A 24,346-nucleotide genomic window follows, 5' to 3' on the forward strand; every position below is an offset into this window, starting at 1 on the left:
AAAAATATTTTATTATTTATTATTTAATTAATTAAAAATTAAATTTCATAATTTTTCTAGATAAAGTACTATAAATCTAATAATCCAGGCTATAAATTCAAAAAATTAACATGTTTTTTTAAATATTTTATAATTCTTGTTATTTTTTATTAAATTATTTTAATTTTATTATCTGAGGTATATATTTAACTTGATAAGAGGATTTGTTTGTTTTTGCCTTCCAACCTTAGAAAATATTTGTTTTCTAATGTTTTCTGAATCATGTCTTTTTAAACTTGATTCATTTATTATCATTTTGTGTACTATTTGTTGGTGCACCAAAGTTAATGAATATAAATCTTGTTCATTTGCTTCGACAGCTGTTCTCTGACAAATATTGTCGCGACAAACATTATCTCAACAAGAGGATCATGTAATAATGTCTTGTGACACGTGGTAAAAAAAAAATTAATGGTTTAAATTTTAAAATATGAAAAAAAAATTATTTTATTTAAACACCTTGAATTTGGTATAAGTACTAGCTAAAAATAATATATATATATATATCTGTGTGCCTGTGTGAGACAGATGTTTTCGAAGTGAGATATGCATTGAGAAGTCCTAGCCCAGGAAAAAAGGTTGGATAATAATATCTTGTAACACGTGGTAAAAAAAACATTAATGGTTTAAATTTTAAAATATATAAAAAAAATATTATTTTATTTAAATACCTTGAATTTGGTATAAGTAATAGCTAAAAATAATATATATATATATATAATATCAGGATTTTGGTTCCCTAGAAATTGCGATGTGTTCTGTAGGTGTCCTTCTGTGGAAGTGTTCTTTTAAGAGGTAAAAAAGATCTTGCACTTTTTATTGAGAGAAAGCAATGATTTTGTTATCTCATGGATATTTTATTAGTTATTTTGTATATAATTTAATTAGAAAAAAAAAACAAACATAAGTAAAAATAAAAAAACAAAACTCATGATTAGTAAAAAAATTATAAGAATATCTTCATGTAGAATCTCTTTTCTGCTTGTGTTTGTATATATTTTTATATCATTAGTTATTTTATGAACACCATGAAACTTCTTAGTTCTTAATGATGATATTAATATTTTAATAACATAAATTACTTATTAGTAAATTATGTTTTTTTTATTTTGCATATATATATACACACACACACATATATATTTATATATTCCATAAGGCTTTGTAGATTAAAAAAAAATTCTTTTGTTTCGTATACCTCTCTCAAAACCCCGAGAACCTGTTTGATATTATGATAATGGTTTGTTTTTTAAAGTATTTTTTGTTTGGAAACACATCAAAATAATATTTTTTTATTTTAAAATTTATTTTTGACATCAACACATCAAATGATATTGAAAAAATGTTTCATCACTTAAGCCTCATTTGTTTACTGGAAAGTAATTTTCTTTTAAAAAGTGAATTTTGTGAAAATTAATTCCAGGAAAATGAATTATATTCTAATATTTGGTATTGTAATGGAAAATAAATTGGAAATATTTTTCAATATTTGGTTATATCATGAAAAATGAGTCGAAAAATAATTTATTAATGTTTTATTTTTTTCAAGTTTATTAAAAAAACGAGTGCCAAATCTTATAGATAAAAAAGTTGAAAGGGGATGAAATTAAAAACAATTATTTTATAAATTATTTTAAATAAAATAAATAATAATCAAAATAATAAAATCAAATCCAATAAATAATAAAATAATAAAATTAAAATAAAATACAAATTCATAAATTATTTCAGAGAAAATAAATAGCAGAAAAAAAAAAAAGATGAAAGATGAAGAAATTAAAATAATAATATTAACATTTCATAAATTATTTCAAATAAATTAAGTAACAATCAAAAGAACGATGATCAAATTTGATAGATAAAATTTTTTAATAAAAAAATAATAAGAAAAAAGCAAATAATAATTATAAACATAAAGATCAAAGTTAATATAAAAATTAAATTTTAAGAAATGAAATTGAATAATAAATATTCAAAATAATATATATATATATATAAATAAAAAATTTGAGAATTAAATTTGATATAATTAACAAATAATATGACATTTCTATTTTTTTTTTCACAACTTCTATAAAGTATTTTTTGCCCAAATTTCTGAGGAAAACACTTTGCTATAAACTAAGCCAATTTTTTTTTTTGTTTGGAAAGTGTTTTACATTGGCCCAAATTTCTCAGGAAAACACTTTGCTATAAACTAAGCCAATTTTTTTTTTTGTTTGGAAAGTGTTTTACATTGATCAATTTTTCTAATGACAAACAAACACATGAGAATTTGAAAAATAATTTTCTATAAACCACTTTTCGAGAAACAAACACAACCTTAGTTAATGCTTGTCTTAATAAAATAAAATTCAATTTTATGAATTTAAAAGAATTAGAGCTTCAGACATAAAATTTGAAGGTTAAACAAATGATTGATTTCTTTTTGCTAATATTGAGGGTTGATTCGCATAGGTAAGGGAAGAGTTCATGTCTTTTTTTTATCACTTAATTTTTTTATTTAATTTGGTCCTTTCATATTGTCTTTATTTAGAATTTCAATTAATAGTTTATTTTTGTTGCTTACATATAAAGATTTTGCAATATTGACAAAAAATTCTAGTGCTTGGTTGATGCCTAATTTGAAAAAATAAAATAAAATTTTATTAATGTAAATCAATTAAGCTTAAAGGATCAAAATTTAAATTAAAACAAATATAGTGGGCTAAAGTCAATGGGCTGAGCAACTTAACAAGCTAGTGCGTCACAGGTGCTAGCATGGAAAGGAAGTCGTTGGGTTCTCAAGCTGCATGCAGCTTCCCCTAATGGCGAAACATTGACTTCTTTATTGATGTTGAGAGCAACGCAAGAAGAGCTTTTCAAGTAAGGTGAAGTACCACTGGGTTCTCAAGCTGTATGTAGCTTCCCCTAATGGCGAAACATTGATTTCTTTATTGATGTTGAGAGCAACACAAGAAGAGCTTTTCAAGTAAGGTGAAGTATATAAATGGAGGAGTGACGATAAGGATATGAAGATATTTTTTTTCTTTCTCTCTCTCTCTTTTCTCAAGATTCGTGCTAATCTAACCAAACCTGAAAGGCGTCTAGCCATTTTATTTTTAAGTTAAATATTTAAGCCTTACTAGTTTGATTGTTATTTTTTTTTAATTTTATTATTTGATACTTGGTTGGTTGAGAATTGAGTTAGATGTTTTTTTGATAGAGTGATCTTGATCCCATAACTTGTGTTATGAGTTTGAAATGTCAACCGGGGTTGACATAAGTTTTTCCTTTAGATATTTTTTTACATTGATTTTTCTTTTGAATTTCATCTTTCATTATTATATTTATTAGAAATTGAGCTTCATCATATTTTTAATTTTTTTTTCTATCGGATTATCTCGATCTTAAAACATAGGTAATGCTTTTGACAAGTTAACTTAGGTTGATACGTGTCTTTTCTTGGGTTATTTTTTTAGATTAAATATTTTTTTTAGGTTTTGTCCTTCAACATTTAGTTAATTTGAGAATTGAGTTTCAAAATTTTTTATATTTTGCCTTATACTATGTTATCCCATTTATATTATCTAGCTCGTAAGGTTTAATGAATTTACTAATGTTTTATTTTTTTTATTTGATGAATTTACTTGAATTTACTAATGTTTTATTTTTTTTATTTTTATTTGTATTGTTGAGAATGAAACATTGTAATTTTTTCATTTGCTTTTTATATGATTATTCCAGTCTTGGGATTAATGTTGTAAGTTTAACATGCTAACTCAGGTTAATTTAGATTACTTTTTTTTTTATTTAATTTTATCATTTAACATTAAATTGTTTTAAAACTAAATTTTATAATTTTTATTTTCTTTTTACAAATATTTTTTATATGCAAGTCATCATAACCATCTCTTTTTTTATAATTTAATTCACTTTTTTTTTCATATAATTAAATAAAATCAACTTAAAATCTATAACCACACCTATCTAAATGCAAAGCAGATCACCATAAAGAGAATTGCTCATTCAAGACTCAAATCTAGAATTATTACTTATTATAATTATTTTTTAAAATATTTTTTACTTAAAAATATATCAAAATAATATTTTTTTTAAAAATTATTTTTAACATTAAAACAATCTACAAACATAAAAAAATTAATTTAAATTTCTTTTTTTTAAGAAACACAATCTAACTATAAAAAATTAATAAAAATTATTTTCAAACATGTTCTTAGTTTAAAAAAATTAATTCTAAACAAGATCTTAGTTAGAAGGGAACTTGCCAAATCCGAAACGAAGAGGAAAAATTCTTGAAAATCGAGAACAAAGAGCAAGATTTGGAACTTATTATTTTCTTCTTGGTTGCTTCACAGAACTACGTTGAAACAAGATGAACGACACCCGGATGTTGCACATGCAGATTTCTTAGAAAGGCAAAATGCATCATAATTTTATCAAAACGAAAAAGCTTGAATAAATATGCGTTACATGCAATGAAACAAGAACACATGTATTGTCTCATCATAAATAAAAAGCACCATCTTTTACTAAAAGTAATATAATAATGTTCATTGCTTCCTCTTCTGTGTGCCAATGGAAAGATTCTCAAAGCTTCGAAGATGGCCATCACGAGTGCCTTTTGTAGGGGTTCCATGAGAAACTGATGCCATTTTGGACTCAACTCCAGAACGGTTTTTTTGGGTGGTAGGCAGGCGATTAGTATTCGAGAACAGCCAACTTGATCTACTCTCACTAGCTGAAACAGTAGTGCCTCTTCTGCTGCTTGAAGCAACAGCCTTTCTTGACATACTTCCATTGTGAGAGAAGGAAGCGCGGCCTCTATCCAAATCAGATCGCTGGAGAAGATGAAAACATATTTATAGCAGAATTTAACATCACCTACCAGGAATTCTAGAGTTTTTGTATCTACCTCCTCAAAGTGGTAATGTTACACGTTAGGGAAAGGTATTAAGTGTAGCATTTTCTGGATGCCATTACTTACCACTTCCTTCGATGGTGAAACATTCTCCAATGGCCTGTGCTTCGAGCGATCGACATTAACATTGGAAACACTTCTTCTGCCCAGCACTTCAACCACACCCAAATATCTATCATGCATCTCTTTTCCCACTAGTTAAAACAAGTAAATAGAAACAAAGAAGTCACTTCATTTTCTGAAAAAAGGAAGTTGAAAAGGTCTCATTTAAGGAACAAAGCCTCAATGGTAATCAGTAATCACTATAAATTTTAATCTAGCTAATACTCGCAAGTTTATCATGTAATTAAGAAATCATGTTTTTATTTTCAACACAGCCATGCACATAAGTTTTTTTATAAACAAAACTTGCTTAATAGCCCTCTCTATCTATACCTTCCTAATTCGAGAAGGAACACACCTGGAGCCTTTTCTGTTTTTTCAGTAGATGGTCGAAGTTTTGAACCTGCCTTTGCACTAGGCTGCCGAAACATACAAAATATATTATAAATATCAAACAAAGAAAAAGTCTACAATATAAAAGTGACGAAAGTGACGATATATTATAAATATCAAACAAAGAAAAAGTCTACAATATAAAAGTGACGAACATTAACCTTTTGTCTAGAATTGGAGCCAATTTGAGGATACTTCAATATTGTCCAATCATATATATAATCAAACTGATAGCCTGCATAAATAATCCATGTCAGGATTTGCATTGCTCAGGAACCAGGCAAGGCCGAACTACTTTTATAGCCTGCACAAAATCTGTTATTCTAATGATGCAGACCACTGGAGTCACACTCTCGAATGCAAGGGGTAGCAGTCATTACCAACAGGAAGAGACCAGAAAAGATAGGAAATGACTTGTCAATCAAAGCATTCCTTGCCCATGTTATATTAAGGGAAGATAAACTAAATTAATAAACACAATCTCCATGTTTTACCTTCTCTAAGAAATAAGTCACGAAAAAGCCTCTTCAAATATGAATAATCCGGTTTGTCTTCAAATCGTAATGATCGACAATAATGAAAGTATGATATGAACTCTGATGGATATGATTTGCAAAGAACCTGTCAAAAGAGTATTGGAACTTTAAGCAATTCTGTCTTTTTTATTTTTATTTTTAATTTTGCAACAAGATAAACATTGACAAGAGAAGAGAAGAGAAAAGAAAAGAAAGCTGGGTTTAAGAGATCAATTAACACATTCTTCCATATTAAAATAAAACAAATATAACATGAAATGGTATGCTTTAGTAGAAGAAGGTGTCATATTGAAACGTAGTATTACCTCTATAGGAGTTAAGGTCTTCTTTTCACTGATTTTATCATACTTCTGCTTTTTTGTCCCTGCTTTCAGACCCTGCCACGGAAGGCTGATGCCAACAGTCATGAAACTTAGAATATGATGCAAATCAACAACTTGTATTTGATCCTATGAAAGACTCTAAAAGAAAAAATTAAATAGGACTAACATAACATTTATTATATGTTCAACCTTCCCCTGAGGAAATACATAAGCACATAACCGAGAGATTCCAAATCATCTCTTCTACTTTGTTCTGTTAACCAAGCAACACAATAATTAGATGAATAAATTAATCTAAAACTCTGCCAAGTAATGTAATCAACAATTGATATAAGACTTTACTTACCAACTCCAAGGTGAGTGTTAACACTAGCATATCGAGCTGTGCCGGTAAGATTTTTATTTTCCCTGAGAAGATACAACAAATTCACAATTATATAAGCAATATATTACTAGTCTAGTAATAATGCCCAATGGTGGTTTGCATGGGAATGAAAACCAGTAATTTGGCAAATCATTTCAATATTGAAAAAAAGAAAATGAAAACCCTAATGATTTCTGTTTGTCATTGAATTGATGTGTTGTATCAATTAAAGAGAGAATTTGTTAGTAAAATTAAATATAAGAAAAATAAATCCCAGTACAACTAATTTTGAGCAGAGTTTGATAGAGATGCTAACATCCAACCCAATCAGTTTATCTGAATGCTCACCAAAATTTCCACTTAAGCACTTTCCAGATGAGTAACCGGCCTATCCCTCTACCTTTCGAATTGTATGTTGTATGCACAAATTCAATAAATAGATAAATAAGATGGATTTTTTTTTTTTTTGGGTGGGGGGTGGGGGGGGATACACTACACAATACAATAGATACTCAAGGAATGACTATAAATAGTTACTCTATAGGAGAAAGAGTGATTAATAAGAGAGATTTAAAAATATTATTTTTTTGCCCAAGTGAAAATATTCTTTAATACTTTTGGTCTTTTAGTAGGCTCGTATGTTCCTTTTGCTTTCATCTTTGTATTTGTTTCTCTCCTCAAGATAGACCCATGGAGTAACTATTGATTACTTTTGGAGTACTATAAAATTTCTCTACAAAACAGAGGGAACACAATGTAAAGGAAAAATACCCAATGTAAAGGAAAAGCATGGTAACTGGAAGTACCTGTATGGTATGTGCTTATGAGTTTGAGAATCCCTATACTTCTTTGCAAGGCCATAATCAATAATATAAACCTGGCATAATTACTAACAATGAAATAACACCAACTGCAGAAATAAGTAAAGAAGATGTTCTCACTCTCAATAAAATCAGGACTTTCACTAGGGAACCAAATTCCAATTGGACTTCATAATTCTCTTCAGAAAATAAAGACAAATCAATTTGAGAAATACCAAATGTCTAAGGGTGTTTAATTATATTTTAACAATCTCATCAACTAATTTATATTTATTTTAATAGTAGCACCATATTATTATGGCTTCACTATGCCCAACAGTAAGTGAAAATATTAATCATTTAGTTAGGATATTCATAATAGATATCTCTCAATTACAACTACAATTTTTTTTGTTATTTTACTGTTATATCTAATATACTAAGCATGCAAATGCATCACAATAATGAAGTTTTTTTAAAAAAAAAAGGAAAAAAAAAATCTTGGAAAATTGCAAAGAGGTAAATTCCATAGCTGACAACATCCCACTAAGATATTTAAATTGCAAAACTATGGTTTAAATAAGACTCTCTAATGTTTTTAACTGAACCACGATCCACTCCAAAATTTTAAAATTTGAAATTGCAACTGAAGATAAAGTTAAACATGCACTGCAGCATATTAATATACCTGATTGGCTTTACGTCCCAAACCCATAAGAAAGTTATCAGGCTTTATGTCACGGTGAAGAAAGCCCCTTGAGTGCATATATTCAACCCTGTTAATCTAAAATAAACAACTAAGAAAATTAATGATCTAATCAAAGAGGAAGCTCATTGAGCCAAGGGAAATAACTTCTTCCAAGAGAAGTAGACACATACCAATTGATCTGCAAGCATCAACACTGTTTTCAAAGAAAGCTTCCGATTGCAGTAGTTGAATAAGTCTTCAAGACTTGGCCCAAGAAGGTCAATAACCATGATGCTGTAGTCACCGTCAACACCAAACCACTTGAGTTGAGGAATTCCCACTGCATAAAAAATAAATGAGATAATCATTCAATTATAGTGCAAAAATCACATCTTTCACTTTATTATAGCTTATTGTACCACATTAAGAATAACAAGAAGGACAGACAGTGAGGACTTACTTCCTCCTTGAAGAAGCATGTAAATTTTAGACTCATAGTGAAGCTGAGGGTGCTTGCTCCTTACAGGTTCCTTAAAATTAACAGGAAAAAGGAAATATATGTTGAGAGCTTGAAAAAGAAAAATTTGTTCTTAGATAAAACTCAAGATAAATCAATAGATGCATCTCAATTTGTTTTCTTGATATTCAATTACATACGCTTCATCAATACAATTACGTGACTTAATTTGTCCTTTAAAAAACAATGCCTTCTTGATGACGGTAAAGAGGAATCTTATGAAGTTTAGGACTGGCTGAAATTCTTTACCGAATTAATGCATGTCAAAGTTCAAAAGTTTGTTCATGCCATAGCAAGAACTTATGCAGCTACATCACCTTCCATGCAAGAATTCTTGCGTTTGTATGCATTTTTTCCTTTTACATAATTCTTGCATTCAAGTACTAATGGCACAACCAAAATAAACTCAAATCAAACAGAACCAAGCATACTCTTTCAGAAAAAGAAAAAGGAAAAAAAAATCCAATTCAAGGCACATTGCACATCTCATGGTCATTCAAAAGGCATTGATCAGAGAGAATCATCAGTCCTAAATTTCTTACATTGCATACCCCTCTTTAGCAGTCAATGCCCAATACATTAAATTCCAATAAAGAAGATGAAAATAAGGTAAAATTTCAAACAAAAAATGAACGTTATTCAAATACCAGCTTTATGCCAACTTCCTCTCCATTCTGCACATCAATCCCTGTACAAATTAAAGCCATAAGCGATATTCTTTAGTTTCTTTCAAAACAAAATTGCAATTACATAATATTATAATGAGAAGAAGAAGAAGAATAACAAGAACTGACCAAGAAAAATCTCCCCAAAAGATCCTCCACCGATCTTTCTACCCAGTTTGAATTTCCCCCCAACAATATGATCCATAATTTATAAAACCAATTGAAATGCTCTACAAGCCAAAATCTTTCTGAATGCCAAAACTTTGGAAAACAATCAATAAAAGAAATCCAAAAGAAAAGAAGAAATATTTAGCATGTATCAATCAATGTAGAACAATTTACCCAAGAAAGAAGAAGAAAGAAACATATATAAGCATCAATGTCTAAGATCATGAAATCAAAAACATTTGATAGGAAAGAAAAGCTAGCATGCTTCGAATTTAAAGGGAAAAAAAACAATGGGCAAAACTCATAGGTGAAAAAGAGATTGAGAGCTCTGTAGAGTAGAGTTTTGTTTTTGGACAATCACCATAAAAAATCCCTTTTCATGATGATGACAAAAAAATTAAGAAACTATCTCTCTCCTTTTATTTTCTGTCAATTCATGGCTAAAAGATTTCTACAAAAAAAAAAAAAAGAATAAAAAATTCATGGTTAAGAGAAGGAGGCAGGCTAAAAACACTCGTAACAGCTCCTGACGCGTGTCTATATTTTTTCTATTGAAAAAAAAGGGTCTTTTTCCATATGTCATATCACAACAGGGACTAGAGTGTAAGTTTCAAAATTTTCTTTTTTGCTGCTACAGATGGAAGCGCCTTCTATTTCTCAAAACAAGTGAAGCGTAAGAAATAGAAGGAATCATCTCTGCTCCAGTTACAGGTACTGTTATTTCCACCCGCAAAGTTCAGTTTTTTTTTTTTTTTTTCATGTGGGTTCCTTTTGTTTCACATGAAAGCTCAAAACTTGGAAGAGGCCTAAGATTTTAATAAAGATTTGAAGTAGATATCTATGATCACCATGGACTATGAAAGTTGTTTTATTTTATGGAATCCTTAGATGGTATCTTATTCCATTGTCACAGTTGCTTTAAAATGATATTGATTTGTTATTGATGAGAGACATTTGATAATTTTAGTATACAATTATTGATTCCAAGGGCAAAATGCTAGTAATTTGAAGGGTTGAGATTGAGTTAACGGGTCAGGGAAGAGAGGATTAGGGTTTCCTTGTTTTTGGTACAAATAGGGGTTTTGACTTTAGTTTTGGGTGGGAGCTCTCTGGTTTTAAAAATATTGGGGATTCGTTTTCCGTGAGGGCTTCCTGGTGGTTCTCTTGGTGGAAAAGATTGCAATTCAAAGGCCTGGTTTTTATCTTTTTGTTTAGAGTGGGGAGCTGCCATTGTGAGTTGAGAAATGGGTGAAATAAATAAAGAGAAAGGCAAGGAGTCTCTACCCTATAGGGGTTGTTTGTCTTGAGTTTTCTCCTTGAAGTTATAATTCCTACCCTGCTTTGCTTAGTTCTTGAGCTTGCATGTCATGTACTTTGATATAAAAGTTTAGTGGTATATTCATGTTTTGCTGGGTCTGGCTCTGTGGATTTGGATTGATTGGAATGCTCATAATACCTGCTGAGCCCTGTATGGAGGTTGAAACCAAGTTTTGATTCTTGCATAATCAATGGGTGATAAGCACCTTTTTTTTAGAGGCATGGGTTTGCTAGTCCCCTGTAAATCTGCAGGGAACTACTGACTAAGGTCTGCGATATTTTCTTTCTTTCTTTCTTTCTTTCTTTTTTTTGGAAACTAAAGTTTTTTGCTGGAATGCTTGGCTGTCATGTTAATCATCAAAGAAGTCTAGCTTTAGGATTTTGCCCATGCATGTTTGTTTGAAGCTCTGGGAGGGACTAAGTTCTGAATGTCATGATCACTTTGCTAAGCCCCTAAAACCAGGTTTATATCCTCAGTCAATTTCCTCCACATGTCTAGGTAGTTGTATAAATAGAGAAGTCTTTTTTTTCTTGAACATGAAGCTGTTTTACTGTTATTGGGCTTTTGACTAATTTTTTTCCCTATTTTCGAAACAGTTGTCTTCAATTTTCTCTCTTTGGTTTTTCTTTTAATTTCCTTGTTGTACCGTGACCTAGCGACTTCAGTTCACAAAATGTATATCAATATACCCATCTATTTGTAATTGCCATTCTGCTACTCTATGGCAGTTTCCTGTCAACTCAGCAGAGATGAGAGAAGAATCTATGATTTTGAAAGGAAACAGTTTGAGTCTTTTGAATGAATTTGAGCTCATTCTGGAATCTGATCCTCTCATGTAAGAATTTTACAAATGCATGTCCATAAACGTTTGATTATTTCTTGCCTTTTCACACTATGAATTTGCATTTTTACATTGTTGATATTCTTGAATATAGTGATGAAGTAGGATTTATTCACCCATCCCAATTTGTCACATTAAATAAAGAAGCAAGCAGCTCCTTGGAACATGAAGATGCAAATTTTTGGAGCAGGGATCATAAGCTTGCAATTTCGACAGATGTTCTCCTTCCTTTGTATAAGGCGGTCAAAGATGTGTTTATGCATGCAATTAGCCAATATAAGAGCCATGAGAATCTATCTGATGCATCTTGGGATGAGGGTAATCTTGAAAGTGAGGTCATGAAGCACAGCAAGGCGCTTTTATTGTTAAGCTGTGACTTTGGGACTGCATGGAATTTCAGGTATTTCCAGCGTTCTGCTCAAATTTATATCGATATGTTTGTGTGTGCATCTGTTTCTCCATTCATTTAATTATTTTCAGTCTTGCATATTCTTACCATGAACCCATGACCATGATGTTTGTTTCTCGTATTTGTCATGCAGGAAGTTAATTGTGTCAAAGAAGCAGCACATGTTGATATTCTTGGATGAACTTTTCTTGTCGGCCCTAGTCCTTTCATGCTCTCCCAAAAGTGAAAAGGCATGGTGCCACAGGTAACATATATAAGCCATCTTTTTCGTTTTTAATATGATGATACCATTTATTTTGTGTGTTTGATTTTCCACCAAGCTCTATATGTAATTCAACAGTTATCAACTGTTTCACTGTAACGTGTATTTAGGCATACTTCTTTTCAAGCATAAAACCCAACTCTTATGGATGTATAAATAAATTGGCAGGCGGTGGGTGATCAAGATGCTTGCTGGAAAATGTTCAACCATGCAAGTTATTGTAGGGAAAGAATCTGAGCTAGTGGAGAAAATAGCTGAGGTTTAAATTCAGTTCAGGATGTTGATATTATTAATAGATGAAGGTTTATATGATATTTAATAGTAGAATCTATTATATTCTTTTCAGTTGCATTTTAGTTTGTTTCTTCTAACCCTTCCCAGAGACATCAGAAATAATCTTCCTTTAACGGCTCTTGATTGAGCTTCCTATAAAATTGTGGTCAAACTAATGATTTTTGGCACGTAACAGTTGATGAGACATCCCATAAACTATGTGATGAGGAATGCACCAGTGAGGTGTGGTCTTAATATGATTTCCTGCCCACTTGTTTTGCAGAGATCAAAAATGAATTATCGTGCATGGAATCATCGTTGCTGGTTAGTTTCATACATGACAACAGAACAGGTCACTAAGCGTTCGCTTTGTATCAATGCTTTAGAATGTAGCTGTAGCAAAACATTTTCGGGCCAACCTTGCCCCCTTAAATGTGCATTGTAATACTGTATGCTAGTCTTAATAGCTTAAATTATCACTAGAGTAAGCTATGTTGGCTCTTTTTCCTGGTTTTGAGTGGTTTCCTGCTGAGTTGTTTTTTTAAAATTTGTAAACTATAAATTTTTAGTTGTTGTATGTGGTTTTTTTGAATTTATACGAATCCATTTGCCTGCAGGTGCTGCATGAGTTGAAGAAATCCAGAAACTGGGCTGGATTACATGTTGCTGATAATTCTTGCTTTCATTATCGCACTGTGAGATATCATATCTCTTTTAATGAAATCCAATGCCTATTTTAAAAAAAAACAATGTAGAAATTTATTGATGAGTTTTCATTAAATGCAGCGGCTGATGCTCAGGATCAGGGAGGATCACTGCCATAAACTAGAAGATGGAACATCTGATGGAAATGATGAAATTTATCGAATCTGGCAGGTATAACGTTTCGGCACACTGTTCATCAATCACTGCTCATTTTATGAAGGCTTGTCTGCTCTGTTTTTGTGTTTCTTGATATGTAGCTAATTCTTGGTACCTTTCCAAGTACATCAGCTCATCGGTAACTCTTCTGAGTTTTATGAATATGGGAATGGGAATATTATGACCTTTTCTTTTTATGTTAGATTACATTTGCCTCAAATAAACCTAGTGCTTTCCTTTGATTTTCTTGGTGATTTGACTGCATTGTTGTAATCTTACTCAAAATAATGGGTCAAGATGTTGGAGACAAGCTCTCTTTCTTTTGTTGGACATGTGATAAGAAGATGGTGCCATGGAGATCAAGGAAACAAAACCCCAACTATCAGGATTAGCTTTCTAACGTGGGGAAGGCTAAGATTTCTTGTATTTTTGATGATTAGCTTCTGTTAGTGGATAAGCATTAGGCTTTGTTAAGAGAGTTAATTAGTTTTCTGTTAGTGTGTTGCATGGATAAGCATTAGGCTTTGTAGGTCCTTTAATTTCGGTATTGAAGTCACAAAATGGGTTTGTATATAACTCATGCATGAGAATAAAGAGAAAAGGCATTATTAGCCCGTCATATCTGTGGTTTGTTCTCACCCTGAGAGAATAATCTTTTCTATTAAAATTCCATAGCTTTGATTGGGACCTATCAACATGCAGATAACAAAATAACGTTATTGAAGCAAAATCCTTCTTTTGAGGAAAATCCTAGTGCAAACAATTCATAAAATGTTTTTGTTCCACTTTTAACTGGGTTTTATTTGATATTTTGATTGTTATACTGTGGGTATATGACAGGAGGAGCTTGATTGGAATGAAGCATTGATTAAGTGTTATGTAGGAAGAGAGGTACATCTAACAAAACGTTGCCCCACAGGTTTAAGAAATTCATTATTGATTCACTTGTCGTAGATGTTTTATCTTTTCATTTTCCCCTGCAGTAAAACGAAGATATCCAATTTCTGCAAATTGCTTAATGGTTCCTCAACACCTGTGGCCAACTTCCTGCCACACTTCACTTTGTATCTTCTCATACTTAATTTTATCTTTTTCAGGCTTTGTGGCTTCATCGTCGTTTCCTCTCCTTGTCTTGGATAAGGCATTTCACAACTAATGTTGGTGATACATCTAACTACCGTGTATGTAAATCCAGCATAAATGCTGACATTGGTGTCTTTATGGATAATGAGTTGCATCTCGCAAATTCCTGCTCAACAATACCTGATAATGAGTTTGAGGATTTTCAAGCACAGGCAATATATTCCGCAACTTACATATTATGGCTGACAAAGGTAGTAAGTAGTGTGTGTCTTCACTTTCACATTTTGCAACTGTTTAAATGGCCTTTCTCAAATTGGTTGAGTTCTAACACAAATTTGTTCTTTCACCAGCAAATCTCCGATTCCCAGGGAATTGAGCTCCAAGAAAAGCCAAATCTTGGAAGCCTGAGGACCATGCTGAATACGGCGTGTCCTGAAAGATCGTCTCTTTGGGACATCTCAACAAGGATATCTGGGAAGTGTGACGAGGGCTTGAAGGAGAATAGGTATCAACGTAGATAGATAAATCTGTTATACAGTGTTAGGACCATATTCTTTCTACGTTGCCCAGATGGTAACTGTTGCCTGCTCAAGTGGGGACTTGAATCCAGAGTTCTAATCCTTTTTGCTTCACGAGTCTATTGGCGTGAAGCATGTGAATCCTCAAGTCTTGAACTGTAGACTGTTCTGTCTTCTCGACCTAGCAACTCCAGGGAAAAACTGAATTATTGCAGGCCGGCACGCTATATAGAATGCGGGAGTGCAAAACCCAGCCAGATTGCCAACTATTGCCTTCCATATGTGATCATAACTACGGCAAATCCTGCTATGCCTTCTCCTAAACGGGAAGCCATTCCAAACGCAATGCCTTTTTTCCGAGTTCTGTGTCTTTGTGAGAGTTTTTCATTGGATTTTGGAAACCACGTAAAGCCATTACCAAACTAACATCCAAACTCAATGACTGGGACATTGCATGTGTGGTGTATTCGTCTCTCTTTTTCCTTCAAAATCAGCGTTGGACTCGTGTTTATCTTATATATATATATATATATATATATATAAAAACTAAAGTCATTTGAAAAGAAAAATTGTTTTGCTTTTGAACAAAACAGTATTCTTGATTTTAGACAAAACCACAACCACCTGCCTGGCATGTGATTCATTTTTTTAATTAAAATAATAACTTTTTTCATTTTTTTAAAATTACACATCAAGACGTCTAAAGAGATGAGAATACGTAATGATTGTTTTTCAAAACAAAAATTATTTGAAAATATATTAAAGATTTTTATTATAAATTTGAAATCTTGCTTGACGTAACGGATTGATTTGTTGATGTTGGAATTAGATTATATTTAAAAAAAAAAAGAAATTATATTAAAAAAAAAATCAGAATAACTTAATTAACTTGATAATATTTGGTTAAAAATCAAATTATAATTTATTAATTTTTATTTTTTATTAAAAAAATATTATTTTAATTTAAAAAAATTAACTAGAATGACTTGATGACCCGTTTCAAGCTCGAAAGCTGAATCTTAGATTTAACTGGATTTAAAAACTATAATTTTTATTCATATTTTAAATTAATATAATTTTTATTCACATTTTAAATTAATAAAAAATTTTAATTTTTAAAAAACATGCAAAATATAACTATAATAACTCAAGTAACATGTAACTTTTTTTTTTCTTTTTTTAATACCATAAACAAAAACAAACATCTGTATCCTGTGGGGCTCTGGGACATCTACAACCAATCATCCTGACCTTGCACCCATGCTGTCCCTTATCCATAACGTACGCACTGTAATCCCATCGACAAACTACATCCTTAAAATTTCTGTGCAAGACTCAGATGTCCGAAACACATTCACAAACAATCGCCAAAATTTCAAGTTTCTCTCTTTTTCCTTGTAAATTTACAGGTACTCTCTATACTTCTCGGCCTCGCTTTTGCAAAATGATAATTCATGAACATTGAACGAAACCATTGTCATGACAACATTTTCCACTGAGCTTATCTCTCACAATTATAGCTTTCCCTTCACTAGCAAACATCTAAAACCTTATTTACTTTCACTTCAAAGCAATGTAGTTAGCTGCATAAACCCTAACCATAATGCCACTATCCGCCACCTAGGAAACCAACCAAAAGTAAGGAGTGTTTTACCTGAAACAAGACCAGCCCTTGCTTTATCTTATGATTTCGAAGAAACCCATTTGATGAGATTGCTTAATAGGTCTTGTAAAGCAGGCAAGTACAGTGAGTCCCTCTACTTTCTTGAGTGTATGGTTGCTAAAGATTATCAACCTGATGTTATTTTGTGTACTAAGCTCATTAAAGGGTTTTTTAATTCAAGAAATATAGACAAGGCTACTAGGGTGATGGGCATTTTGGAGAAGCATGGTAAACCTGATGTTTTTGCTTATAATGCAGTGATTAGTGGGTTTTGTAAGGCTAATCGGATTGAAAGTGCAAAAAAAGTGCTTGATAGGATGAAAAGAAAGGGATTTTTGCCGGATGTTGTAACTCATAATATAATGATTGGGACTTTTTGTAGTAAGGGAAAGATTGATTTGGCTTTAAAAGTTTTTGAAGAATTGTTGAAAGATAACAATTGTAAGCCAACTCTTATTACCTACACGATTTTGATAGAGGCGTACATTCTTGAAGGTGGAATTGATGAAGCTTTGAAGCTTTTGGATGAGATGTTATCAAGAGGGCTTGAACCAGATACATTTACTTACAATGTAATAACTAGGGGGCTGTGCAAAGAGGGGAAGGTTGATCGAGCTTTTGAGTTTGTTAGGACCTTGAATTCTAGGGGTTGTAAACCAGATGTGATTACATATAATATATTGTTACGAGCATTGTTGAATCAAGGGAAATGGGATGAGGGGGAGAAATGGATGAGTGAGATATTTTCAAGAGGTTGTGAGCCTAATGTTGTTACATATAGCATATTGATTAGCTCGCTGTGTCGTGATGGTAAAATTGATGAATCAGTGAACTTGGTGAAGGTTATGAAGGAGAAGGGTTTGACTCCGGATGCTTATTGCTATGATCCATTGATTGCTGCTTTCTGTAGAGAGGGAAAATTGGCTATGGCAATTGAGTTCTTGGATTGCATGATCTCTGATGGTTTTTTGCCAGATATAGTCAACTACAATACAATAATGGCCGCTCTTTGTAAGAATGGAAATAGTGATCATGCTGTGGAAATATTTGGAAAGCTAGATGAAGTGGGTTGTCCTCCAAATGTCAGTTCTTATAACACAATGTTAAGTGCATTGTGGAGTTCTGGAGACAGATATAGAGCCTTGGGAATGATATCACAGATGCTTAGCAAAGGAATTGATCCAGATGGAATTACTTATAATTCACTTATTTCATGTTTGTGCAGAGATGGAATGGTGGATGAAGCTATTGAGCTGTTGGCAGACATGCTAAGTGGAAGGTTCCAGCCAAATATAGTCAGCTATAAAATTGTTCTTCTTGGGTTGTGCAAAGCACATAGAATTGATGATGCTATCGAAGTGCTAGCAGCAATGATTGAAAATGGTTGCCAGCCAAATGAAACTACTTACACGTTGTTGATTGAAGGTATTGGTTTCTCTGGATCAAGAGCTCAAGCAATGGAGTTGGCTAATTCTCTTTACATTATGAATGCTATTTCTAAAGATTCATTCAAACGTTTGAACAAGACCTTCCCTTTGCTTGATGTTTACAAAGGCTTCATTTATTCAAACTAGTTTCTGTTGTTCTTGGATGGCTAATGACCATATCAGATGTTCTGAAATCTGGACTGTGTCTTCTTTGTATGGCCTTAAACTTACAAGGAACAAAAGGCAATTAGGATTTCTGCAACGAGACACCTGATATGTTGCATATTTTCATGGTATTTTGAGGAAAAGGCATTTGTCACTGGTTTGTTGAGACATAACATTAGAATCCACAGTCGCAGAAGTGACCTGTCAGGTACAACATAAGAGCTTGAGCCTTAAGGTGATCTTCTGTATTCTTTGGACTAACCTGCCACATTCTACCTTTAACGCCAGTAATTTGAAGAGAAGATTCATGTCTTAAAGAAAGAATACAAGAGAGCAATACAATGTAAATTGTAACATGTGTAGATTTCTCTCTCTGTACTTAACAGGGGATCTTTACAGAATGTGCTGGTTACAAGCTTAAGCATTTGTTCTTCGAACCTGTACCTGATTTTTCTTATTATCCTATCAGGAGGAAACTCTATAGGTTCCTAGTCCTTGTTTCTATTTTACCCATTTAAATAACATGTTTTTATACATGACGAGCAATATCTTCTGACCATGTACCTTCACTTTTTTTTTACTTTTTCTTTCTTTCTTTCTTTCCCTCTTTTTTTTTTTTTCTTTTGTTTTTTTGTGAGGGAGGGGTGGGACTAGAACTACATGGATTGATATGATTCTGATGATTAGTGATGGGACTTATTTACAGGCATTTCATTGCCAATAAAGGCTAGTTTGCAACTAATCCAAAGCCTAAATTTCGCGTGCCTTGCTTTCTAATCAAAATGTACTCTCAACAAAAAGCACCGCCATTCAATTGGATTCCTAGAGCAATGACAAACCAGTGGCCTGCAGAATGCTTTAGAGGATTGTCGCTTCTTCTCTGTTGGTTACTCATTTGCCTAACAGAAGACCGGTTACTTGTGGTAAAAGGGAGCAGACAACTGCTTGCATATTGGATATTGATAGTCTTCATTTTATTTTTTCCTTCTCTTTTTTTAAGTATTGGTCAACTGGAAGCTGTTAAATCATTTGTTGAATACAAGCCAAGAAAGACTGTACTTACTGAAGGACGGATGCGATGTCGAAGCAGAAAGCAAATTTTGCTTTGGATGCCTGGATATGTTTTTGAGGATACTGAAGATTTGAGGCTGAACAAAGTTGAAAAGATGGCATCTATTCTAGGAAAACTGTTGTGATCAATCATTATGCTTCAGAGTTGGTGACTGTCACTTCTAGTCTTGCTGAAATTCTATGGTTTTCTTTTGCATTTCCATTTTCAATGTAGTGCTTTAGTGATGTTGTGATTTACAAATGAATTTTGCAACAAGTTTTGATAGTAACAAGAGTACCCTGTTATAGTGAAGCGCATGCCAAGAATTTTGCCGATCCATGTTGTGAGGAATCGATAGCCTTTATTATTTATCAATTTATCATCTATTTTTTTTATACATGCAATCAGAGCGTAGCCAAGATCAACTTGAAATGTTAGGCGCAGTCCTGCAGATGAGAAATTTTATTTTCTGAAGGAATCTAATTTTTTTTTATTTGTTATCGAACCATAACATCACTACGAATTTGTCCCATGCAGTGTAAAATCACGTTGGACTGTTCTGTAATTGATTATCAATTCGATAAGCTAGGGCTGTATATCATATTTAGTTTTGGCTTGTGAAAGATGGTGAAATCCCATTGGCGACTGTCAAATTTGCATCAGATTGCTTAATTGGCAACTGAACACGATGATTCCACACGAGAAGAAAGATTGTTCATGGACATATTATCACATACTAAAATTAAAGGAGGATACCCTTTGTGATTATATCAATCGTCCATATACGAGCATGAAAGACACTCATCGAGTCACATTGGATATTAGCAAAATCACGAAGGTATTGGTTCCCTTTTGTTGATCTGCTTTGTCACCTTTGAACTGTGAGCAGAACTGGTTTTTGTGATGTTGAAATTTCTTTTATGGCACACCAGCTTTTGCAGGCACACCCACGTCAGCAAGCACATAAACATTATACACGTAATGTAAATTGACTACACGCTCACACATTCTGTGCTTGCTTGTCTAACAATTTTGAACCTACAGATGAACCAGGCTGTTGTTAGCATTCAAGGAGTGGATGTGCAGCTCTGTGGAGTCAATTTTCTATACTTTTTGGTACACGTAATTTCTCAAGTTATTTCATCTTATGATCATGTTGTTTCAGCCGTGTTAATTCATCTTATTTTCTTAGTTTTTGGTACACAATTTTCCTTCCTTGAAAGCCTCGTGTTGTACTTCCATAAAAGAAAGAAATAAAGCACAGAAAAAAGAGGACAATTCATCTAAAAATCTTTGTGCGGATGGGCAACTCAAATCGCTTGAGAGCTACATATGTTTCCTATGTGCAATTGAGCTGTTTAAAAATATTAAGATGTATCACGTAATTTTACAACTGCTTAGTTTAACATCAATATAAAGGGGCTTAAAAAAAGGGTAGAAAGGTACCACCAACACACCCATCTAAGTTGGCATGTTGCCTCGCGCATAACAAGATGTCATCAGACTTACTTGTGCAATATGCTCTTCTTCGAAAGCTTCGGTTTCTTGTGATTGTGGTTCTGCCACAGTTAAAAGAAACAAGATTTCAACTTGAGAAAAAGCGAGAGGTAATGGAAGACGATATACTGATTTAATATATATATATATACACACACACACCTTGTGTCTATCTAGTGCTCCATAATCTGTCCTCTCCTTCCAGTTGCTCTTCCGTAATTTGATGGGCCGATTTCCAACATATTTACCTGAAACAAGGTTAAGAACAGCATCAATATGCTAACACAGCTCAATCCATTAAGATTTTAATATTAAAGGACAAAAAAAATTTAGTTAATTTCATCACTAGGAAAAAGGAATTAAAAAACTGAAGGAAGATCAATTCAAGATCTACCTGAATTCAATAACCAAGGATCGACAATGCCCAGTGATCACCAGGTACTTACAAAAGATTAACTAGTTTGATTTCAAATATGACAAATATCTCCTTTTCCCAATATCATCCATATGCATAAGAACAAAAGCTGGGTGATAAAATTCTAAATTATTAAGCAAGATGCAATGTCTTCTCCTCGTTAAATGTTTTGTTCAGTGGCTGAAAGCTGATCACTTACCCATTGCAAAGTTAAAAGTTACTAAACAACCACCCTTCAGCCACCTTGTTATATTGAAAGCGAAATAACAAAGCCACTGAGGTCAGAGGTGTCTATAAAATGGCTCAAACACCCCCACCCCTTTTCTCTTCCTCATACAATAAACAGAGACAACTGCTCAGACCTAAAAAAAATTGAGAGGCTAGCTGACTCACCATTCATCTCCTTAAGTGCAGCAGCTAGGTCAGTAGGGTTGGCAAAGCTAACAAATCCATAGCCCTTGGTCTTGCCACTCCGCTTATCCCTAACAACCTATTATGTAAGAAAGCACAACAGCATATGCATATAAGGTAACCGTTCCAGCTTCCAAAAAAAATAGAAATAAAAACCAGAAGGGAAGGGCAAGAAACAGAAACACCCAAAACATGATAGCAAATGCATGCTGGTTAATGATGCACAGGCACACAGAAGAAACATGCATTTTCAACATAATCACAACTCAACTCCCCAGCCAACCACGGGCATTGCAGATGAGGTAACAAGGACTAAACTGAAACATGCAGAGGCAGAGCATCATAAATCAAGTCCCCAAGAACACGACTAAGATTGCTAGGTTATTTCAACAGCCAAACTTCTATGAAAAACCTCCTTTTTAGACTCATACCACAAGGGAATTTCAGAAAATTGAAGTCCTTATGGAGATAATTGAAAGCAAATGCAAAAAATCTACATTGAATACAACTAGCCAGGCCTAAATAAATCCAGATACTGCTCATTTCAGATGAATCTCTGAAAGACTTTATTAGATTGCTCCATCATACTAATAAGACAAAATAAATTTCACATAAATCAGTTCAAGAGAAAAATAGCAGATACAGGTTGCTTAGTAACTGAACCAAAATCACTAAACCCAGGCACTCTGGAGAACCTAGTCAGATCTACTGACAGTACCAGACCTTCAAAAATTCATCATCTTATCAAGATCAGCTCAAACAGAAAAACATCTAGGGAAAAGCACCTGCATGCTTAGAGGTTATGGAAATTTTGTGGTGAGCAAAAGATCCTGAAACTCAGGTTTCTAACGAAATGAGCACATGGAACCCACTTAAAAATTTTAATGGGTTACTAACCTGACTCCAACTTGTTCAGATCAAGAAAACCAGCAATATGACTCACTTAGTCTGTGAGTTACGTGAAAAATAACCTACACAAGCTCCAGATGTCAATTCCAGCTGTCCACATCCAATATTTAATGATCAAACCTGACTTTGTCTATCCTGGATATATCGCACCCAGAAAACAAAATATTTAAAAAACAACAGGTTTAAAATCCTTGCTATCAACATATGACCTAATATATTGACTCTGTAATTTTAGAACGAAATGGGAAAAAAAAATCTTAGATTATTGCATCAACTTGCAACTTGAAGGTAATTCACATGATCAAGATGTCCAAGCAATATGTAGATTGTAGACAAAGCCTACCTTAGTACACAGAAAAATAGAGCTCAGTGCGCTTCAAAGAAAAATCTGAACAGGAAATGGCAAGGTTTCACAGACAAGGCAAACAATACAAAAGAAATCAAGAAATGAAGTGAGACAGCAACTTACTCTGGCCAAGTTAAAAGAAGGAAACCTCGAAAATGCTTTTGAAAGAACATCATCATTCACCTCATTACCAAGATCACCACAAAATACACGGTAGTCATCTGTAAACAGCATAATTAGAACACCTTAGATAAGAAACACATGAAATACAGTGAAGAGTGAACAAAATCAATATCAACCAAATAAACATTTTATAAGAATGTTTACTTTATTAAAAAAGCTCAAAAAAACAAGTTGGGTTGAGAACATACTTTCAGGCCATTCTGCAAGAGTTGGATCCTCCCATGTCTGGCCAGCAGCTTTACGAGGAACTGCTTTCTTTTTAGTTTCTGCTTTATGTTCAATCTCACTACTCGCAAGGGCTGCTTTTACACCCTCAAGTGCTTCAGGTGTAATCGTTTGTGCATCCCTTTGAAATAATTGTTGCGCCTGTTCAATGACACTACAAAATCATTCACCCTGAAAAGCAAGAACACAAACAAATGCACTTGCGGATACATAATAAGACAGTCTAATCGAATCATTAAAATAAAAGAAAACATCAAACCAAAATCAATCCATGGATATAGCAGCCCAAATTAAAAAGATAAATTATAATTTCAAATTTTCGTTTTTCCAACAATATCAATTCTTAACCAATTAAAATATAATCTATCTTATAATCACAAATTCACAACTCAATTTTCACATTACCACAAAAAAACCCAATTAAACCCTAAAATTACCCAATTTCCCCGAAACCCAAAAAAGCCCACTTCAAAATACACTACAACAAACTTTACACACAAAAAAAACCATAACCAAATCACTCAGTATCAATAAACCTTAACCCACATCAATTAAAAAAAATCCCAAATACAGCAAATCATATACAATTTCTGACCTGCTGGTACTGGGGGAGAGAGTAAACGGGTCCAATCGGGGCAGGAGGGTAAACGGGCGCCATAACGGTAGGAGATGGGGTGACGTATGGTTTTGGGTAAGGGTCCGATTGCTGTAGGTGAAAAGGGGTAGGGAAATACGTTCCGTTTGCTGCTGTCGCTGTTGCGGATGCTGCGTATGTGAATTGCTGTGAGGTTGATGAAGATGGAGGGATCGACATTGGTCTTAGGGATTGAACGAACTGGTAGTCGTTCGTATGTATTAACGGGATTGATAAAGCTGGAGGATTTTTGTGTTGACTGGATTTGAGAAAAGGAAACTTCGGGGGATTTATTTGCTTTATTTATTTATTTGATGACGTGGATTTTCTAACTGGCTA

The 24,346-nt window shown here is 33.0% G+C and overlaps 4 protein-coding genes across 10 annotated transcripts; 2 read left to right on the forward strand and 2 right to left on the reverse strand.

Moving 5' to 3' along the window:
- Positions 1 to 4,370: 4,370 nt before the first annotated feature.
- Positions 4,371 to 9,993, reverse strand: LOC105135356 (casein kinase I-like). Of its 3 annotated transcripts, none has more exons than XM_011040204.1 (14): positions 9,478 to 9,993; positions 9,331 to 9,371; positions 8,627 to 8,696; positions 8,358 to 8,506; positions 8,167 to 8,262; positions 7,485 to 7,555; positions 6,661 to 6,722; positions 6,504 to 6,567; positions 6,297 to 6,381; positions 5,950 to 6,076; positions 5,595 to 5,690; positions 5,421 to 5,533; positions 5,027 to 5,154; positions 4,371 to 4,880 (listed from the first exon to the last, which is right to left on the reverse strand). In XM_011040204.1, the coding sequence occupies exons 1-14, from the start codon at positions 9,551 to 9,553 to the stop codon at positions 4,400 to 4,402; spliced, it is 1,659 nt and encodes a 552-aa protein (XP_011038506.1). In that variant the 5' UTR covers positions 9,554 to 9,993; the 3' UTR covers positions 4,371 to 4,399. The 3 variants fall into 3 exon arrangements, with proteins under 3 accessions (XP_011038506.1, XP_011038508.1, XP_011038507.1); XM_011040206.1 differs by having other exon boundaries at positions 4,446 to 4,880; positions 5,421 to 5,481; positions 5,617 to 5,690; positions 9,478 to 9,991; XM_011040205.1 differs by having other exon boundaries at positions 4,446 to 4,880; positions 5,421 to 5,484; positions 5,617 to 5,690; positions 9,478 to 9,991.
- Positions 9,994 to 10,119: 126 nt separating this feature from the next.
- On the forward strand, positions 10,120 to 15,761 carry LOC105135354 (Protein prenylyltransferase superfamily protein). Of its 4 annotated transcripts, XR_844162.1 has the most exons (12): positions 10,120 to 10,227; positions 11,563 to 11,669; positions 11,770 to 12,075; positions 12,218 to 12,328; positions 12,515 to 12,605; positions 12,903 to 12,971; positions 13,237 to 13,314; positions 13,406 to 13,495; positions 14,321 to 14,371; positions 14,578 to 14,817; positions 14,914 to 15,247; positions 15,675 to 15,761. XR_844162.1 is itself a non-coding variant. In XM_011040201.1 (11 exons), the coding sequence occupies exons 2-11, from the start codon at positions 11,584 to 11,586 to the stop codon at positions 15,082 to 15,084; spliced, it is 1,290 nt and encodes a 429-aa protein (XP_011038503.1). In that variant the 5' UTR covers positions 10,120 to 10,227; positions 11,563 to 11,583; the 3' UTR covers positions 15,085 to 15,222. The 4 variants fall into 4 exon arrangements, 3 of the variants coding, with proteins under 3 accessions (XP_011038503.1, XP_011038505.1, XP_011038504.1); XM_011040201.1 differs by lacking the exon at positions 15,675 to 15,761 and having other exon boundaries at positions 14,578 to 14,814; positions 14,914 to 15,222; XM_011040203.1 differs by lacking the exons at positions 14,914 to 15,247; positions 15,675 to 15,761 and having other exon boundaries at positions 14,321 to 14,399; positions 14,578 to 14,718.
- A 549-nt stretch (positions 15,762 to 16,310) lies between these two features.
- Positions 16,311 to 18,890, forward strand: LOC105135358 (pentatricopeptide repeat-containing protein At3g04760, chloroplastic-like). The gene has a single exon (XM_011040210.1). The coding sequence runs from the start codon at positions 16,561 to 16,563 to the stop codon at positions 18,316 to 18,318; it is 1,758 nt and encodes a 585-aa protein (XP_011038512.1). The 5' UTR covers positions 16,311 to 16,560; the 3' UTR covers positions 18,319 to 18,890.
- A 1,767-nt stretch (positions 18,891 to 20,657) lies between these two features.
- LOC105135357 (RNA-binding protein 42-like) lies at positions 20,658 to 24,284 on the reverse strand. Of its 2 annotated transcripts, XM_011040209.1 has the most exons (7): positions 23,969 to 24,284; positions 23,337 to 23,514; positions 23,089 to 23,186; positions 21,693 to 21,789; positions 21,047 to 21,132; positions 20,887 to 20,946; positions 20,658 to 20,844 (listed from the first exon to the last, which is right to left on the reverse strand). In XM_011040209.1, the coding sequence occupies exons 1-6, from the start codon at positions 24,185 to 24,187 to the stop codon at positions 20,893 to 20,895; spliced, it is 732 nt and encodes a 243-aa protein (XP_011038511.1). In that variant the 5' UTR covers positions 24,188 to 24,284; the 3' UTR covers positions 20,658 to 20,844; positions 20,887 to 20,892. The 2 variants fall into 2 exon arrangements, with proteins under 2 accessions (XP_011038511.1, XP_011038510.1); XM_011040208.1 differs by having other exon boundaries at positions 20,658 to 20,946.
- Between the last annotated feature and the right edge of the window lie 62 nt (positions 24,285 to 24,346).

The sequence above is a fragment of the Populus euphratica genome, unplaced genomic scaffold, assembly GCF_000495115.2.
Source record: "Populus euphratica unplaced genomic scaffold, PopEup_1.0 scaffold64.1, whole genome shotgun sequence".
In the NCBI taxonomy this organism is placed as follows: Eukaryota; Viridiplantae; Streptophyta; class Magnoliopsida; order Malpighiales; family Salicaceae; genus Populus; species Populus euphratica.